The sequence below is a fragment of the Opisthocomus hoazin genome, chromosome 2 (genome assembly GCF_030867145.1).
Source record: "Opisthocomus hoazin isolate bOpiHoa1 chromosome 2, bOpiHoa1.hap1, whole genome shotgun sequence".
In the NCBI taxonomy this organism is placed as follows: Eukaryota; Metazoa; Chordata; class Aves; order Opisthocomiformes; family Opisthocomidae; genus Opisthocomus; species Opisthocomus hoazin.
Window position 1 is genome coordinate 59,048,015 of NC_134415.1, and position 20,222 is coordinate 59,068,236.

Consider the following 20,222-nt stretch of genomic DNA (forward strand, 5'->3'; position numbering starts at 1 on the left):
GGTTTGGGTTGCATGGGATTTTATAGATCATCTCATTCCAACCCCCCTGCCATGGGCAGGGACATCTTCCACCAGACCAGACTGCTCAAAGCACCATCCAACCTGGCCTTGAACACTGCCAGGGAGGTGGCAGCCACAGCTTCTCCGGGCATCCTGTTCCAGTGCCTCACCACTCTCATAGTAAAGAATTTCCTTCTTATATCTAACCAAAATCTACCCTCTTTCAGTTTAAAGCCATTACCCTTTGTCTTATCACTACCTGCCCTTGTAAAAAGTCCCTCTCCAGCTTTCTCGCAGGCCCCCTTCAGATACTGGGAGGCTGCTATAAGGCCTCCCCAGAGCCTGCTCTTCTCCAGGCTGAACAGCTCCAACTTTCTCAGCCTTTTCTCATATGGCCATATTAAACATAAGCTTGTCTTGTCTCTGAAGATCTTTTAGAGCCTGTCTTTTCTCATTCTGTGAGTCTACTTGTTACATTTTCAAATAAATACCTCTACGACTTTCCTGTGTAACACAGGAATTTACACTTGGAAGACTCTTTGAAAATACCTCTAAAGCAGCCCTTTGTTATTCAAGTTCCTTCTTAAAATTTTGCTTTGCCTGTAAAAAAACCTATACATCAATTAGGCTGTCAGTATGTGTAGACTAGTGCCTTCTGTATGGATGAATATCATCACATTATTGCTTTCTATTCCCTCTTTGCCTTGTAATTAGACAGGGTATTCTGTAGGGTAATGCACTCTTTCTTATTGTCTTAACGCACCACCTAAACACTGGAGCCTTGGTTCAAAATCAGGACTTTTAGCAGTCTACCAGTGACATTTAACTGATACTTTTTTACAGTGTACAACTGAAGCTATTAAAAAAATTCAAATGACAATAATTATAGATTAGAAAAATAGGCTTAATAAGGAAATACAATGGCACACTCACAGTGCTTGCAATTAATGTACAATACCTGATACAATCTAAGAAAGCCCAAGATAAATGCAAATTTTTCTATTCTGTTTCTGAAAATTAGTATCTTGTATAAGACAAATCCAGAAGTAAAAACTTAGGTTTCTAACAGGACAAACCAGATGTTTCCTGTCTGGAGGTTTCCCAAGATACTAGACCTTAAAAATGTCATTAGACCAGATCTGAAATTTGTCAGGCCTGACAATAGGCTGTTTAAAATTTTGGAAGAAAATGTAATGTTTGTTCAGGAATAAGAAAGTCATATTTTATTATATTTTTAAAGGATTTGTTGCATTCAAATGTCATGCTGATCAGAGGTTACCTGAAAGTTTGAAACGTAATTGTAAAGAAACTCTTGGTAGAAGTAGCTGGATTGCCGACTGAGGTGGATGACTTCTTACCTGAAACATCCTCAGTATCAGCAAAATGGGAAATGCAGTGCTGCCTTTTAAAAAGGTGGGCGAAACTTCTGCCCAGTAAGCCTTTGCCAGGATGGGATACCATCTAAAGAAGAGAATTGGCTGAGGTGTGAATAAATATGACATAGAGGTAAAGAGTCATCATGCATTTTGTACAGGGAAGCTATGCATCTTGAATACATTGGAGTTCTTTGAAGAAATTAACAAGCAACTGGATGAGGGAGATCTTGTTTAATTTCCAAAAAGTATTAAACAAGAGCCAAATTTTATGTAGACAAGTGTGAACTGATGCATATAGGAGAAGAATAAACCCAGTCTTCATAAACAGCATTCTCAGTTGATCGTTCCATCTCACTGTAAACAGCAGTCAGTTCTATGGAACCAGCAATTCTTTGCTTGCCAGCAGTTGAAAAGTAAATCGACTTCAGCTTTCCCCCCAGGAATCATTACAACAGGAAAAAGAAATTGTCCAGAACATTGTTATTCCACTGTTTAAGTTTGTGCTGCGTCTGTGCTTGGAAAACCATGCCTTTCTGCTTTTGCTTATCTTAATAGGCATATTGAAAAAACAGGAAAGGTACCCAGAGGGGTTGCATAGGCAGTCACTGAGAGATGAGCTTTGGTAAAATGAATAGCTAAATAGACTGACTTCTTGGCTCATGATGCTCAGTAGAAGAAGGGAAACAAAATAGACATGATAGGAATTGCATGAAGTTGAGCACGCTGAGAAGATGTGTAGTAATTCACAAGTTATTCATTCTTCCAGTCTAGCACTAGAGGTAATCACTTGAAATCAGCAGATCCAAATGCCTATATGCTTAGCCCGGAGCTAAATATACCTTTGATATGAGCTAGTACGGCTGTTCTCATGTTATGTTCTAATGTTATTTTCTTGTCAAGATTGTAAAACATGTCAGGCAGCAAAAAAGTAGCCTAGAGACTTATAAAATTTTGGTTAAACGTAGTCAGTATTTCCATGTTTCTAGCAGCCTATTTCCTTATTTCTATGGAGAAATCTAATCTGCATTTTTTGTTTTTTTATTTTTTATTTGGAAACTGTCGTTCACTTCCTCTCTTGATGGAGCTTTTTCATTCTCTCAGAAGAAACTGAAGAATTTTCCCTTTGCTGACTTTCATCTTGAGCAATGGCAGGAGGCCATGGATCTCTTTAAACTGCACTTAGCATGAGTAGCACAAAGACTTACAGCATCCATGGTATGACTGGGCAGCTAAATAACTTCCTGCTTTCATGGCTTTGGTCTGAAAGCTTCTCACCACAGCTGAAAAGAATATTTGAAGTTTTCTGTGCAGATAGTGCTTTACAAAGTTTTGATAGACAGAAGATTACATACAATAGAAGAGCATCATGATGAAATCAGAATATGTTTCGCTGGTTCCTTGCCTTGTAAAATGTTCCAAATGCCTGAGGACATCACACTTGTCTGCCACTTGAGTACATCCAAACTGATTTTTTTTGGCACTGTGTATTGTAGATGTATTAATTACCATTGACTTATTAGAAAAATGAAAGCGAAGTGGTCACAGATGCTTGATTCAGCATGCTTCATCAGTGACCTGCTGCTCTTAAGTATTTCAAAGGCAAAAAGCCCATAGGCAACAAGTATGTCCAAATTTGCACTTCAAAATAAATTTGAAAAACAATTGTACATTTCACTGTCATCCCATCTTTAATAGCAATAGATTCTGTGCTGGAAACCCAACTCAAACAATCATCCTGTCATCAGACTACTTACCTGAAGGAGCTGAATATATCTACTCGTAGAGAGTTAAGGAATCTCTTGAAATAATAAAATTCCTGTTTCATCTTTCACTTTATCATTGGATTTTAAGATGTATTATTTTATTGTAGACTCCAGAGAATGAAAAAATATTACAAGAGTCAGAATTATACATCTCAAAACAATTCAAAAGAAGTAATTTCTGTTTATTGTAATTCAGTCTTTACTGTGCCTTGGAGCAAAATTCAAAGACTATCTGATTTTGTAACTCAAACTACCTAAATGTAAATCAAGTGGACCTGTCCAGAGTTTAGGGAGGTGCTGTGTAATGCTCAAAGTGATGAACTCTTTAAAAAAGAAAAAAGAAAGAAAAAAAAAAGAAAAACGCCTCTCATTATGATCTTCCCAGTTTTCAGCTGTTAGAAAAAGAGATTCACTAAGTGGGTTTGTAGGCACAGAACAGAAGGCTTCAGAGAGAATGAAATAATTTCTGGATTCAAGATAGCCCCTAAACAAATTCTAAGACTGCTTGTTCATCTAGTCACTCTGACCTTGGAAGCTCAGGCCCCAGTTCTAGGTCATGTTGAATTGTGATGCTGATCGTACCAAAATTAAACTTTCTTTGCATTTCTGATATGAAGAAAATTTTGAAATAGTTTTGGCTTTAAGGTGATTCAGACTGAATGCAAACTAAACTGAAAAAAGCTTTCGTGTCAACCAGCATAACATTTTTCAGCCAAGTATTATTCCCAAATGGAGAGCCTTCATAATAATAAAAGGATACAAAGGGCTCTTAATAGTACACTCCAGCAATGGCAGGATGTAACACCACCCAATGACGGTAGTTTATAAATTTGTGTGTCATCTGAAAGCCAGTGTTGAAGGAGAAATGGGATGAGTAAAAAACATTGCTACCTCTGAATTACTTTGCTAGCACCTTGAGTAGTAAAGGCTCATGAACAAGTCCATTTAAGAAAAAATACACACAGAAACCATCACAACAGAACCACTACAGGATGAGTCTTGTATTTTTAATTTCTCTCTTTCTGAAGCTCTCACCTTCATGTCCACCTACCTCTTATTGCTCAATTTGTGTGATGGTACAAACCTAATTGTTGTGATCAAAACAGCCATTTTTTTAAAGCAAAATACTATTTAACCTCACTAGTACTGATACAGAACAACAAATAAGCTAGGCATTTCTCTTCATCAGCAGGCCTTGAGTTTGATACTGTGGTTTAGATTACTCAAGGTAGTCTCTGCTTTTCTCTTTGCCTCCTGTTCTGTGGAGATTGCTGTTTTATTCTAGAGCTCTGGGAGCTAATTTTTTTCAGGTTTTATTTTTTTCCTGCTTACTGTTTCCCCAGCCTTTTCCACAATCTCCAGAGTTACTGGCTGAATGATGGTCTGAAGTAAAATTTCACTGCTGATAACAATTTCCTTAGCTTTTAATTACTGATACAGTATAGCATTGTAGAAAAGGGGGAATACTCATTTAGTTAAATAGCCCTCCAATACCTATCTGGCAGTATTTCAGGCATACCGATGAATGTTTCTGATTTGGTCTGAAAACCTCAGAGATGGAGCTTTCCTGACACCTCACTTCCTTAAGCCATTTTAGTGCATCCCTTTACACCGGAGTAGAAAGAGTTTAGCAATGTCTGTTAATAGAACTAACGTATATAGGACACATTAATGTATATAAAAATCATCTCTTGTCTTGAGGACAGGCACCACCTACACATAAAGACTGCAATAATATTATAATGGATAGAAGATAAAAAAATATTAAAATATTTTTTACAGTGCTTTCGTATTTCAGAAATAGCCCAGAATAGCATGGTTCTGCTCTGTCTTTTATCCATTCCTGGTCTTCCTGAATTTCCTCTTATTTGGCTTTGTTTTAAGATCTCTCATTTGGTGTGTGAATTAGCCACCACTTTAGGTTTAAAGCTAGCTCAAGGAGCAACCAAAAGAGACATCAGAAAAGATCAACAAACCTCAGACGGTGATGGGTTGGTAATTTTGTCAGTACTGGAAGAGGTAGGAATTGCCTATTTTAGCTTCAGGCTCAGTCCTAATTGTTGCTTTGTTGCTGTAGAAGGGAGAGAGTTGTGCTGGGTGAAAACTGCTGCTAAGCATGGGCAACCACTTTTTTCAACCTATTTTGGGGAAGTGATGATGCCAACAGGAGTAACTCAAAGAATGGGTTATGTGAAAATGTATAAACATAACTGCCCAGCTCAGTGGAGGAAAATAGAGCCTTGCTCTTAGGGGTCTCTTTTGCTCCTGCCTCTTTTCCTGCCTCAAAATTATGTTTGGAACCGATATACCAGTTTTATTTCTTATTTGGCAAATGTCTGTTTCAAGAAACTCTTGAAGGGAAAAAAAAAATGATTCCATTTTGAATTATGCTAATTCCAGTTCATCACTTCTCCAATTGCCCAGCTGTGAGTGATTCTCAGACTATGATTCATGCATTGACACTAATGGCACTTATATTTAAGTAGCCAAAAATATTATATTTGTTTAAACAACAAGAGATAATTACTGTGACGGTGTTATAAATCAACTGAAAGATTTTAGTGAACTCTCCTCCCCAAAAAAAAGAAGAAAAAAAAGAAAACAAAATTAATATTTGAAGGTAACTTTCTGAAAAATATATGTGCTCTTAGTTTAGGTTTCCTCCCTCTGATTTTGTGTCCTTGCCTCTGAACAGATAGACATTTGTCCTTGCCTATGCCATGACTGAATAATTTAATGCATTAGAAATAAATCCTAACCAAATGTAATAGAAGTATGAGAATGAGATGTAAGGAGGATAAAATGCCAAGATGTGCACTGAGAATGAATGTAATGAATAAAAAGGATTGTACTCCTTCCAAATCTTTCTCCAAAATACAACCCAAGCTTAAAATGATGAAGAGATTTTTGAAGTATGAGAAAGTTGGGTTAACTTTGAAATTTTTTTTCTTCTCTATTTTACATTCCATGCCAGATTTTGCAAAAATTGAAGCCAAAGACCTGCAATACGGTGATGGCTTTTTTTACTGATGCATTAGTACATCAAACCTTATTTGTATGATTTAAGGATTGCTTTTATTCTTTACTCAGGTGCTGGCTGCATATTTGGATTCTTGGTTAAAAAGCGCAACATCAGTAATAAATCCTTGCTTCTAATGGTACCCTCTGAAACTAAACTCTTTCAGGAACTTCTCCAACAATTTACTTTTGAAACAAAAATTTCTATTGCAAATGATTTTGTCCAAGCTGCTTCTTGAAGCAAGACCATTGCAACACCTGCTTAGGCCAACTGTGACTTTGTCTAGCTTTCTTGAAAATCTCTAAGCATGGAGAACACTCAGCCTCTCTGGGTGCCTTTTTCAGGGTTGCACCACCCCCCTACAATCCTTCCAAGATGCAGCTTAGCGCAGTTAGTTGCCTTTTGATTTAACATTCACTGCTCCTGAGAAGACCTTGGTTACACCCTGTTTCTAATGCCCCTTCAAGCAATTGTAGACTGCAGTTTTGTCTGTCCCCTCTCCAACATACTTTGCTTCCATCAAAGTTCAGTTAGCCTTCTACTATTTGTCAGGGACCTCTTTTGATCTCCATGATTTTTTATATATGATAGATAATAGCCTACTGAATGCATCGACCAACTATTTCGGCACCCTGAAATGAGCCCCATTTAGCATCAAAGATCGGAATTACTCTTCAAAATAATTACTAATTCTCTAAGTAATTCCCTAACCTCTCAATATGCTTCTGTTGGCTTTGCCAGTGAAATCTGACACACAGAAAAAAGAAAAGCTGTTGAATGTTTCAGTCTGCTCCATGTAGTCAGTCACCAGGTTTTCTGCCCCATTCGCCAACTCTTCTTGCTCATTGAAATTCCATTTGTTGCTGCCATATTTGTAAAATGCCTTGTTGTTACCCTCTGTGTCCCTCACTAGTTTTAGGCATAAATGCTCAAACAGTGCTTTGATACTCCTCCTTTGCTGCCTGCTTTTATTTCTGTTTCTGATATGTACTTTCACCTTTTCTTTCATTAAAGGGCTCCTTGCTTAGCCAAGTGGCTGTTGAAATACCTGATCTTCCTTTCTGATTGGCTTATTCCTGAGTTCTCAATAAGTCTTCCTTAAAATATTGTTTAGTTCCCTCGACACTTTTCCCTGTCATGCCTCCAAGAATATTTTGCCTAGCAATTCCATAAATAAACTGCAGTCTGTTCTTCTGAAATCCAGACTCATAATTCCCTTATTTGCATTCCCAGCCTACCTCTGGATCATGAGCTCTGTCATATCTTATGGTTGCTGCAGCAAAATTTCCTATCTGCGGCCAGATTCACCAGCAATTTCTCATTGTTTGTGAGAATTGGGTCAATAGAGCATTTCCCTTGGCCACTGTGCTGTTTGTGTTGGGAAGTTATTAACAAAGTCCCGAAACTCCCTGGATTACTTGCACAATGCTATGTTGACCTTCCAGCCAATGATTGCTGTCTGTCCATTTAGAAATTCTCCACAAGACTGTAGACCACTTACTGGGAGACTTCTGTGAGTTATTTATAGAGAGACTTATCCACTTTGTTCTCTTGATCAGACAGTTTGTAAAAATCCCTGCCCACTCACCCCACCTCACCCAATCATCAGTGTTAATTTCTCCTCTGACCCACACACAGAGTCTCCTGATATATCTGGTTCTGGTTTCTTATGGTCCATGCCATCAAGATCTCACTCTATGCAGAGTGCAAGCTCTTCCACTCTTCTTCCATACTTGTCCTTCCAAATCAAGTTGTACCCATTCACAACTATTCTCTAATCTGATACACTATCCGGTCTGATCTGTGTGCTATCCCACCAAGCCTTTGTGTTTCCAGTCTCATCACAGCTGTCTGAATGTATACAGATTTCCAGTCCTCATGCGTTAGTGCACAGGCATTTGTGTTAGTTCTGTGAATATTCTCCCTGCCAACTGGGAATATGAATGTTGTCCCCGTAGCTTCTCTCAGTCATACCTCCACTGTTTCCTAACCTACCTTTAGGCTTAGGAACACATCCTGTGACAAGTGTTGTTTAAAGGCTTTCTCACCAAGTTATTCAGTCCATTTGTGAAGATGACCTTCCCTCTGCTAGTCTGGTGGATCCCATTTGTTCTTGGCAGTCACTTGTCATCAAATGAAGTACTGTGACCAAAGAAGCCAGAGAGACAACAAATACACAGTCAGGCTTTGGTTTGATGGGTGCATCTGTACCTACCTGGGCTTTTCTCTTTGAATGGAAAGTTTGATGAGAACATCCCCTGAGTCCCTGTTCCCCTTACCTAAACACCCTCCACCGTTAATGTTTACTTCTCTGTCACTTGATCCTGCGTTTCTGTAAAGACTTTACAGATATCTAGGTTTTTTTCAAGACTGAGATAAAATCTGGGTGCTTATTCCTATATACAGGGTCCAAGGAGGAGAGGATTGAGTTAGTAAAACAGGACTTAGTCATGAATCTCTTAAGAAGTCTTGTCACGTACAAGTCCATGGGATGGGCTGCATTGCAAAGCTGTTCTCTATCATCTTTGAAAGGCTGTGGGGACCAGGATAGGTTCCCAATTATTGGAGAAATGCATATGTTGCACCCATCTCCAAAGAGGAAAGAAAGACAGTGTGGGGACTACAGGTTGGCCAGTAAGCATCACTTCTATCACAAGGAAAATCACAGAGCAAGTTCTCTTGGAAGTTGTTTATGTGAACAGGAAGGAGAAGATGGTGAGTGTGAATTAGCATAGATCATCAGACCAACCTGATTGCCTTCTGTGACAAAAGACTATGTCTCATGTTAATGGTTCACACTGTACTTTGATATTAGCTAGAGTTGGAGTTCCTCAGGGGTCTACACAGGATACATCCTATTAAATGTTTTTGACAATGATCTGGAGGAGGAGATGGAGTGCACTGTCTTCATATCTACAGATGACACCTAGCTGGTATGCTTGATGGCCGAGCTGCCATACAGACAAGCTGGAGGAAGGGGCTGACAGCAACATCATGAAATTCATCCAGGACAAATGCAAAGTCCTGCACCTGCGATGGCTTTAATCCACTGCTACTGTTCAAGCTGGGGCATAACGAGTTGGGGAACAGCTCTGCTGGGAAGGACCTGGGGTGCTGGTGAACAGCAATCTGTGCATGCCACAGTACTGCAACATGGCAGAAAAGAAGGCCAACAGTATCTGGGGCTGTATAATTGGTAGTGTAGGCAAGTAGAGCAAGGGAAGTGATAATTCTGCTTTTATGTGGCACTCATTAGACCACATCTGGAATACCACATCCAGCTTTGTGCTCCTCATCACAGGAAAGATGTTAATACACTTCAGTAAACCTAGTGAAGAGCCACCAAGGTGGGAGCACAGGCCTTGTGGCTGAGAGCAGTGGATTTGTTCAGCCTGGAGAAGAGATGGCTTTTGAGCATGCCTAACAGGAGGTTATCATGGCTCTTCATCAAGATGCCAGACGGGAGACTGAGAAAGAGGAGCTGTAAATTGAAACAGGGGAGGTTCTGACTGCATATAGAGGAGATAAAAAAACACGACAATGAAAACAATGAAGTGGAGAGGGTTTATGCAGTCTCTGTCCCTGGTGGTTTTCAAGACCAGACTTGCATAAAGCCTTGAGTGAGCTCACCCTGCTTTGAGTGTGAGGTTGGACTAAAGACATCCTGAGTTCCCTTCCACCCTGGATGATGTTGTGATTCTGTAGACTTACTGAAGTTAATGCACATAATGCTTTTGTGCAGTAACTTAAGACCTTTAATTCACATGCTTGAAGTTTCCTAAACGTTTTCCAATAACCAAATATTAAGGATTCCTCTGAGAATACACTCTGATGCTTTGCATTAAACAAGCTTTTATTGTTTTGTTTTCAGTCAGCTGAGAGTACATAAAGACAACAGCATGGTGGTGGGATAAGGATAATTTTCAAATCTGTTGCTTAATTTGTCCTCCAGGAAAGTTATCTAGGCCTTCCTAGATAGGCCTTCCTATCAACGGGACGTATAGCTGTGAAGATGTGATAATACTATCAGCTTATGTTAGAAAGTTAGAAGGCAATTCAAGAGAACTGGAGATTCCTATTCCAGATAGTTTTTGTTGGTTAACAAAGAAAAATCAGTGTTGTAGCCTAGATAAAAAAAACCTTTGAGGAGAAGCCTGCATTTCAAAGATACTAAGCTCCTGCAGTTTCCACTGATTTCAGTGGAGCTGGATCTGCTGCCTTACTCTGAAAATAAAGCAGAAATTTCTGAATTGTTGCTTGCACACACAAATATCTTAAGCTAGGTATCTAACTTAAAGTACTCTACCTAAAGAGATACTCCTGTTTTTCTTACGGAGTACCCTGCTCTTTCGCACGCAGCAGATAGCAAGGCAAATCAGATTAGAAAGTATTTAGAATCTTCTAAATTTGCATAATTTTTATCTTTCGTCTACCAGAAGAGTTCAGTTGGTGGGAAATAGACACATAAGCAGATTTAGGCACATGGACTAAGTGCTGCAGGACTAGAGATTTTTGTCCAGAAGTTGTATTTATCAGCAAGTGGATCTTGATTGGAATATTGATCTCGTAAACTACTGTCCATCGAACTATTTATGTAAAAAGTACCTGGGAATAATTCCTACTTACTATCAAAATATCTTTTCCATCTTATGAGTTGCCATAAGGCATTTTAAAAGGTCTCATTTTATAAGTAGCTTATTATTTCTTTTTCAATTGCAGTCTTGGCTGTGCAAATTTCACAATTTGTTCAGACTGTGTAATATTTTGAATTGTTTTGAATACTGGCTGGCAGGAGTTTGATGAATATTAGGAAGCAAGCAAATGTCTTAGTCAGACTAGAAGATGTGGGTTTTTTTTTAATATGGTCATTTGCCCTATGAACCACTGATATTTTTCCATTCTGCGTAATCCTGAAATTCTAAATTCTTAAACTCACTTTTATTGGGGTATTATTTAAGTTAATGCAAAACTATTAAAGGCTTTTAGTCCTCTGAAACTGTGCTTAACTCTATATAATCTTTCTCTAGTTATAGGCAAAAACATTGTATCGGAAGCAGTGGAACTTGTCCCACTGTAAAAATTCATGTTTGTATCACTTCCATGGGATTTAAATTTTAGCACACAAAACAGAGTTTGAGGCAATAGTAATTGTTTATTTTCTCATGCCTTGAGTGCCTGATTTTTGTTTCTTTTCTTTTTGACAGTGGTGCTATTAAATACTATTTTGTTTATGTTACTGATGTCCTGAAAAAGGAAAAATGTACTTGAATCCAGCCAGTTCAGTTTTTCAGCTTTATTCTCCCTAAGCAGGATTCATCAGGGCAGCAAGATGGTCATTGCTGAAGAGCTCTCAGCATCCAGCACTGAGCTGTGTAACTGGCCATCAAGTCACTGAAAACTGCTCATCCGAGTTCAGATTCAGCCTTCAGGCAAAAGAGACAGAACTGTGAATTTCAGTAAAGCCAGGTTCAGATATACCAGACTGAGATCAGTCATTTATTGCAGCTCATCAGTCAGGGCATTGTAAATGAGGGTGCAAAAGGCATCACATGCTTTACGTGGAACACAGCATCAAGTCTGCCTGTCTACTAATCTCAGGATTTAGAATTTTGCCCACAACATTTTACACTGCACTTGTTACCAGTCTATGGGAACCTAATATGTGAAATTATCAATGTTGCAAGTCATACCTGAAGAGGTGCTAGAGTTTAAACAATCATTTCAACAGTGGAATTTTTAAGAGCCACAAAAGGCCATAAAAGTTGCATTGCCAAGTGCTGCAGATTGTGACCAGGTGCCTGTTCCACAACAGAAATCACAGTTCTGAGCTAAGTCCTAGCAAAGTGTGTGGGGAGAATTACGCACTTCGCAGGAGTGCTCAGCGTGCTGCTGCCTGGTAACCCACAGGAACTCGAAGCAAGAAGGAGCAACCCATCCTCCCTAATAAACATACCCTTCTAATATTTTCAGTACCAAGGCTGGATCATCTCTTTCTCACAGAAAAGTCAGAGAACGTGTTGGAAATGTGGTTGGAAATCTTGCGCAGGTCACCGCATTTTCAAATATTACTGTATTTTAGCCAACTACCTACTAGCTATTTCAGCTGTTTTTGTTGATATTGTCCCGCTTTGTTTAAATGTCTCTGAAACCAGATGAAACAACTTCTGTCACCTGCCATAGCTGGTGGCTTGCAGGCACTGCTCTGGTATAAGAGAGATGCAGATTTAAATTTAAGCACCAAATTAAGCTGAATAGGGCTTTGATCTTGAAAGGAGATTGGTGCCCAAGTGCTCACAAATATCCCCACTCCTTCTTTGAGTCAGTTTTAGGTTTAGACATGATCGATAAACGCAAAGAATTTTGTCAGGCTGTAGTGAAAAAGGAAGGTAGCTGCTTTGTCTGAGGGTCTGGTGTGGGTTTAGACATCAGCTACAGGGTCCCAACAGCAGAGCTGCATGAGGACTGAGGCAGGGGTGTCTATACTAGTAGCTGGTGTTGGTTTTATTACAATGAGACTAAGAGATGCTCAATCTGCGTTCACATTACAAATTGTAGTGGAATAGACATCTGATCATTTGAAATGTGTTTTCCATTTTCTGTAGCAGTGATCTTCAAAATTTTGTTCATAAAAGCTGTATCTAAAAAACAGTACGTTTTTAATCAGCAGGTCTGATCACTCATTAAGTCTTACACGCTAAAATTTCCCTCAGACAATACTAATAAAAATAAAAGTAGGTAGATTTTGGTAAAAGGTAGCAAAGCAAATGATCTAAAAACCCATAACCAGAAAATCTACAGGCAGAATTTTCATAAAAAGTAAGTACAATCTGCATTAATTCTTGAACTGCAGGTTGGGTGTGCGAGATGAATATTAGTGAGAATGCCTACTATTGTGAGCAGAGGGAGGTGCTTAACTCTCATTTTCAGTAAACGCTTGAAGATTTCCCAGCAGTTTAGGATCTTGACTTTGTTTAATGCTGTAATGCAAAAAGAGATCTGGTTTGTTCAGTGAAGTTTTAAATAGATTCAGTCCCACAGACAAGATTTTGGCCTTGTAAGCCCTTCCTGAGCTCATGAATAAACTTATTCTTTAAGGAGGCATTATTCTGATAGATGAAAAATGGGAAAAGCGTGTTGGAACATTACAGATTGCAAGGTCAGGTAGAAACAAGTACTAAATGTTATGGAGGAGGAAATGCAAAGAATTTGGGCTATTTCAATTAAACAAAAAAAAAGTGGAAACAAAGTAACACAAGCAGAACACACACAGACACACACACACACAAATCAAAATGTAGTTATCAACAAATCTTTTCCTCAATGTAAAGGTTTAGTTGAGTCAGTCTCATATGTTCCACCACAGTAACGCCTCTTCATGATGACTTTATAAAACTGGCATTTTGGGGGGGGACGTATAGTGTTTTGTTATTTATTCATTTTATGGGGGATACTGGGAACTATGTTTTTGTAATCACACATACATGAAATGAGCATAGAGTAGAAAGTCAGATGCTAGCTAGGGGACTGATGAGATCAGACTGTAGGGGAATGATCCAGGGGGATGAAAAGGTCATGCTGCACCAGGTTAAAGCTGTGACTATCTCCCCCGTGATGGTATTCACACAGGAATCAAGGGAAATGTGTAGAGGGCATGGTGGAAATCTTTGACATGCTGCTGGCTACTGCTGCTCGGTTTCGCATGATGAACCTTCAAGGGGAGGAATTTGTGTGCCTTAAGTCCATCATCCTGCTCAATTCTGGTAAGTGGTGTGCTTTGCTGTCACTCGGGTAATTGGGGTTGCTTCTGCATGTGGTTGAATGCTGCTTGTCGCTGATGATGTTTCCATTTCAAGACAGCAGAAATCGAAAGGGGGTCGTCAGCACAGGTACAGGCAGAGCCACCCAGCAGGGATGGAAGTGGGCAAACCTGTTCAGTGGTGTAGATGGGACCCAGCAAATTAATGCAGTAAGTAGTTGATACACTGCATACAGCTGATGTGAAGGGTGATCAGAGCAGTGTTTTGAACTAGGTGCTGGCAGGTCTGGTTAAAGCTCTGATTACAAGACACTGAAGTAGCTGGAGCCATGGTTAGGGCATTCAAAGGCAATGCTTAACTCTAAATCTACACTTTCCTTTTTTTGGTTGATGGCAAAATAAAGGGAAATAATGGAAAAATGTGGCTGGGTTTACCCTGGTTTAGTTTATTTTAAAATATAGGTATCTAAACCTGATGAAATCACTTTACACTTCCTATATAGTTGATGAAATAAGTGTTTTTGGGGATGTAAAGCTCATCGTGAAGTACACTTCAAAGACAGGTGACCAGGTAACAAGTTGAGATACAGATATAAATATCTAAGGTTAGCTAACTTGAATCCTACATCACAGGTTTGAAATAAGAAAATTCAAGTTGAGGCATGTGACAAAATCTCTGTTGCACACCAGAGGATCCGTTCCTGTTTGAAATGAGAAAAAACTTCAGACAATTTATTTTTAAATGCAGAAATGAGGCCCACAGTGTTCTCATGGATATGACAGAGGTCTAAAATAAAAATGTAGGCATCAAAGTCAAAATTTTAGACTGAATTCTCTGCTAAGGTGTTACCTAATGACTAAAGATGGCAGAATTTCCCTGCCTTGAAGATTTACCCACTTGTTCTCCACTTTTCCTACTGGGTTTGAACTCATAGATCATGTCAGCCTTTAGACAAAACACACGTGGAGTGCTGTATGTCCTTTTTATCCGGTGGTCTAACAGAAGTGTTATTCAGTTAATTCCCACCAAAGGCTGACTCAAAACACAGCAGACTTTGTTTTACTCATTAGGCACTTCTTTTATGGAAACATGGACCTGGTCTACTAAAAAAAAATTCAATCAAAATTATATATTTATACAATCAAATATCAAATATCTTATTTATGTTCTCTGAAATATTAATGTGGTTCAGGGTTTGTTATGACTTCACCAATTACCAAAAAGTAACATCTGAGGCAAGCGCCTGGCATATTAGGAATGAAGGGCTATTGTTTTTATCTTGGATGCCAAGATATGAAAGTTGTTTGACATTTTATTTTCCTTTTATTGTCCTGATATTTATAACAGAATATACGCTACAGTTAAATGTTCTTCCTGACAAATGATGCTCCTCCAGATTTTTGCTGATATGTTCAGATGTAATTATCCTCTTAAATAAATCTAGAATATGTAATTGATTTATAGAAATATGGAATTACAATTAGAAAAAAAAATAGAATGGAAAGTTTTAATAAAACACGTTAGATGTTCATGTCTTTAATGTGAAGACTTAAAATTGTGCTGTTGAGAGTTTTTGTCCCAGTGCTGGACTTGATATTGATCCAGAAAACTAAATTTGTTATTTAGACAAAGCTCTGCTGGATATCACCACTATCCTTCATAAGCACACCCCAGTTTTTTTAATGGAAATTTTGTTTAAATATTCCCCTAAGGAAAAATTAAAAAAAAATCCCCAAAAACATAGTAAGTGAAGTCAATGATAACCAGAGGCAGATTTCCTTCTGTGCATAAGGGACGTGGGACTACTGGGTGAGGCTGGGAGATGTTAGATCTTCCTTCCTGTGGTAGAAGATCAGAGTTGATCCGATGATCTGATTTTGGGTGTGGGTTTTTTTACATTAAATGAAAGTTTATAGCTGCTCAGAAGGCTGGCATTTTTACAAAGGTCTTATGATAGATCAGAGGGCATAGTTTGGGTTGAGCTATTACAGGTTCACAACAAAACAGTTTCTACCATTGTTATGCAGAGCATCATGTATTACTCTGGCTTGCATACTGCACTTATTAAAGTACATCTGAGTACACTGTAACCTGAATGTGTGTATATATATGGCCACAGAATGTATGTCTTTATTGCTTCTTGTTGCCTTTATGCATAAAGATAACTCATTTTACATTTCAGTTTTTGCATTTCTATAACCAACTGACTTTATAACTGTCTGAGGAGTTAGCTACTAGGTGGTGGGAATGTGGACATGTGTCTCTGACTGTCAGATCCTTTAGATACCCAAATTAGGAGGCTGGACTGCATTACAGAGATAACTTAGTAGCATAATTTGAAGTATGTGTAATAGCTGTGTAAGTGTTGCTTGGCACAGATAATCTAAAACGTCTTCTGCCGATGCCTTTCTTCACAGCATATAGCCAGCCTCCTTAGGTAAAATGTTGGACACACATGAAATATTATGTGCTCTGAAGAACATGGTGTACATAATGTGTGAGGAGAGGCTGGAAGAGCTGGGTTTGTTCATCCTGGAAAAAAGAAGGCTAAGGGAGGGTCTAACTGCAGTCCTCAGATAGCTGATGGACAGGTTATGGAGAAGCCAGGGCGAGACTCTGCTCAGAGCGCCAAGAGGAAAGGACGAGCTGCAAGGGAGACAAACCACAGCAAGGGAGATCTTGATCAGATGAACAGAACAGAAACGCTTCCCAGTGAGAGAAATTAAGCACTGAAACAGGTTGGCCGAAAGCTGGTAGGATCTCCATCTTTAGAGTATTCAAAACTCAGCTGGACAAAGCATTGGGCAGCCAGACCTAAACCTGAAGTTACCACTATTTGAGCAAGAGGCTGAACTAGATTGTCTCCAAGCCTCCCTTAACCTGAATTTTTTTCTATGATTGCACATACACAAATCTTCTACTGAAAAAACAGCAAATAAACACAGAATGAAGTTTTGGCCCTCATGCTGTCTGTATTATATATGCATACGATTAACTAATCTCAAAATTATTTAAACAAGTGAACTAATTAAATGAATTGGACTAATTATACTACATTTCATGTTTAAAAGCAGTCTGCATTTGCATTCTGAAGTTTGTTTGTGGATTTAATTCATTGACTGTACACAAACATTTCTTTATTAAATCCTTGGACATCTGTTAGTCTTTTCACATGAGGCAGTGCTGTTTATTGCTTTTGTTGGATGTTTCTTTTCTCTTTTTTTTTGCAACATTTTTCAAGCCTGTTTAATATCTTCACACTTCTTTTCCATGTGGTGTTGGGCAAAATGGAAGTAATTTTTTTTTTGGTTTCACTCAGTGTATGTATACGTTTATGCTACTTTCAAATTTTTTTTCCTGAGATATCAAGGAGACAGCATGTCTGTAACAACAAGGACAGCATTGTCTCTAGCTAAATAACAATCCAGAAGGTGCCCCTCTAAAGCTGCAGCAATTAATTTTTGAACTAAAAAGCAATCTTGTATTTTTGAAAAACAGATTCAGCTCAATAATAAACGGCTGTTCCTTAACACTGGAAAATAAGTATTAGAAACATGAAAGGGCGACATGATGCCAGATGCTTTACTTCGGAGTGCATCTGAAAAGAGGGGTGGTGCTATGTGGCAAAGCAACAGGCTATCATTTTGGAGACAAAGATGTAGGTCGTGTCTGTCTTAGCAGCTGATTTACCCAATTAGTTCACTGATTAGACCTTAGAGATGGAAAGATTTACCTGATTTTATGCATCCTGTAGACCTCCTGATACATCCTTCCATGTGACTGTTTGATATTCTTTTCTCCTGAGTTTTCTAGATCCTGTTAAATTGTGCTTTTTATTTATTTCTTCATCTGGGGGGCTGGGTGATGATGTGAATGCGTGGTACAGAGCTGAATTTGCTCATAGCTCAGCCTGGCTTGCTACAGATCCAGAGAAGTGGGGCACAGTGGAAGGGGAAGAAGAGCCTTGAGTATTGTTTTGTGAGCCTGAACTCTAAACGTTAAGATATTTTAAAGTGATGTTTGTTGTGACTGAAAAGATGTAGAGGGCATTCTCCTCTACAATAATAAGCAAAAATATGTCACTCTATGTAGTGACACGTAGAAAGTTATACCACTCTATGCCAACAGCTGGTACGGTAGCACTGCAGTCCCCGAGGGACCCTGTTCTGTGCACAGCTGTGTGTTACGGGCGAGGCCCAGTAGCCTTGTTTGCAGGGTGGGGCTTTCTCTGGTTTTGCTCCTATGCTGTTTTACAATACTGACCTACAGAAAGAGCTGGAAAACAACCTGGTAGCTATTCAATTTAGGGTTGCTTTCAGCTTCAGAGCTTGGAAAGACCTTTGAGACAGTTAAATTTCACTTCACTAAGACAATTTTCTGCACTCTTATTCCAAAACTCTGCTTCTGTTTGTTTGTGTGTGATGGATAGCTGGCATTTCTTTTGGGGAAATTTCTGATCATTGGCCTGGGGCAGGAGCAATCACTGGGGGGGGCAGAAAGGAAAACCAAACGTCATTTTTCCTTGGCAGTTATTGACTGGCAATTACCTGAAGTCTCTGCATTCTTGGGGAAGTGCTTTTTTTGATTTATACTTTTTAATAGCCTCTGGACTAGACCTAGGTGAGAAACAATTCCTCCTAACAGATTTTTTTCTTTTGGTGCTTTCAAAGTTAGGTAACTAAGGGGTATTGCTACAAGAGCACAATAGCATTCTCTGGCTGAAGTAAGCTGCTCCGGAGACACTGTGGGTTTGTGAGACTAATATTTACTTCTAACGGACTGTGTTTTCTCAGTAATATTTAAGAATCTTGCCCCTACAGGTACTTGCTAAGCTATAAAGCCTGGTATTGTTGGTAGGCTTAAATGAGGATGATTAATTGTCATTCAGCTGAGAAAAGCCCCAGGAGCTGTTTCTCTTTGGCGAATTCATTTCAGTAAAAAAAATAATAATCATAAAAAGCTTTGTAAGAAAAGAGGCCATTGTACTATCTACCTACCTATCTATCTATCTATATCAAATTCACAGCAATATTCATTACCAAAATTAAGTGCTCTGACTAACAGTGTTTAGTTGTTGTACTGTGTTGGAGTTATCCTTTTGGTTTTTTAAAGCAGTCTCTCTCTGTCACACTCACACTCTCTCTCAGAGACATTCACAAACACATATTTATGTTTCTTTTTAGTACAGAAGACCCAAAGTCATAAAACCTACTTGCAGGTTAAAGTAGTTCTAGGTGTCAGGTCCTTGAAGTACCAAGATGATGTCAGGAGGTGAGGTATGCCAAGAAAATGGTAACAAAAAAGTATCAATTTCCCTGGCTGCTCAGATGCATGGCAAAATATTCTTGTCTTCAAATTTGACAGTATAACCACCAGGCTACACAAAGTACAAAAAAGCTAGAGTATATACATATCTATAACATATATATATTAGTGTGTGTGTCTTTTCTTAACATCACTAACTGCATTGCATATTGTGCTATATATGATGCTTTAAAGAAAAGCAAAATGAAAAGTAATTTCAGAAACCATTTTTTCCAAAGACAAAATCCAAATTTCTTCTTGGCTCTGTGAGCTGATGCAGAAGGGCTAAAGCACAGGATTTGTCAAGTACGTTACGGACACGGGGCAATGACCACACCATGGTCAAGCCAGTTTCATTGTATTAGCATACGTGCATTTTAAGCTTTCGCTGCCTCAGGACTGGATTAGAGTAATATGACCTGTTTTGAGTGATTGGCTCAATCCAGAAGATTAAAACACCTGGTGCCTAATGCAACAGGTGCCTTTTGGCAGCACTGTGCTGTTGCGACCTGATTCACATCGGCTTTGTGCTGCTGTCCAGAACAAATTCAAGATAAAAAAGTGCAAAAGCAGATAGAAAGCTGATGTGTTTCACACACCCAAGAATTACTGCTGACGAAAACTCTTATGCCTGGGTTAGGGTGTTTTATAGGTGACGTCGAGTGGCTGTTGCAGGGGGAGTTTGAAGGTATTTTCATCTCTGGAAAAATTTCCTTCTGGTCCAAATCTTCACGCTGCTCACTTTCAACAGTAAGCAATGTAAGATGGCTGAATTAAACAGGTTGCTTTGGCCATGGTTTTTAAGGGAGATGTCAGATTGTAGGTGAAGGAGCTCAACTTTCACGGCTCTTGCTTGGTTGGGTGCATTTTGTTGAGGCAAGTGTGCATAAACAAACCCTGATTTTTGCTTACATGTTTTGTGGAAACATATTATTCAGTTCTAGATTTATTAGCAAACCACCAAAAATCAAACATTAAACAGCAGAGAAAAATGGCAAAACCT

At 38.9% G+C, this 20,222-nt stretch overlaps 1 protein-coding gene across 1 annotated transcript in view; it reads left to right on the top strand.

Annotated features, from left to right (window-relative positions):
- The window catches only part of ESR1 (estrogen receptor 1), a 166,603-nt gene that overhangs the window by 139,146 nt on the left and 7,235 nt on the right, over positions 1-20,222 (top strand). The window contains 1 exon segment of the mRNA XM_009933718.2: positions 13,785-13,918. Coding sequence (XP_009932020.2) covers positions 13,785-13,918 — 134 coding nt within the window.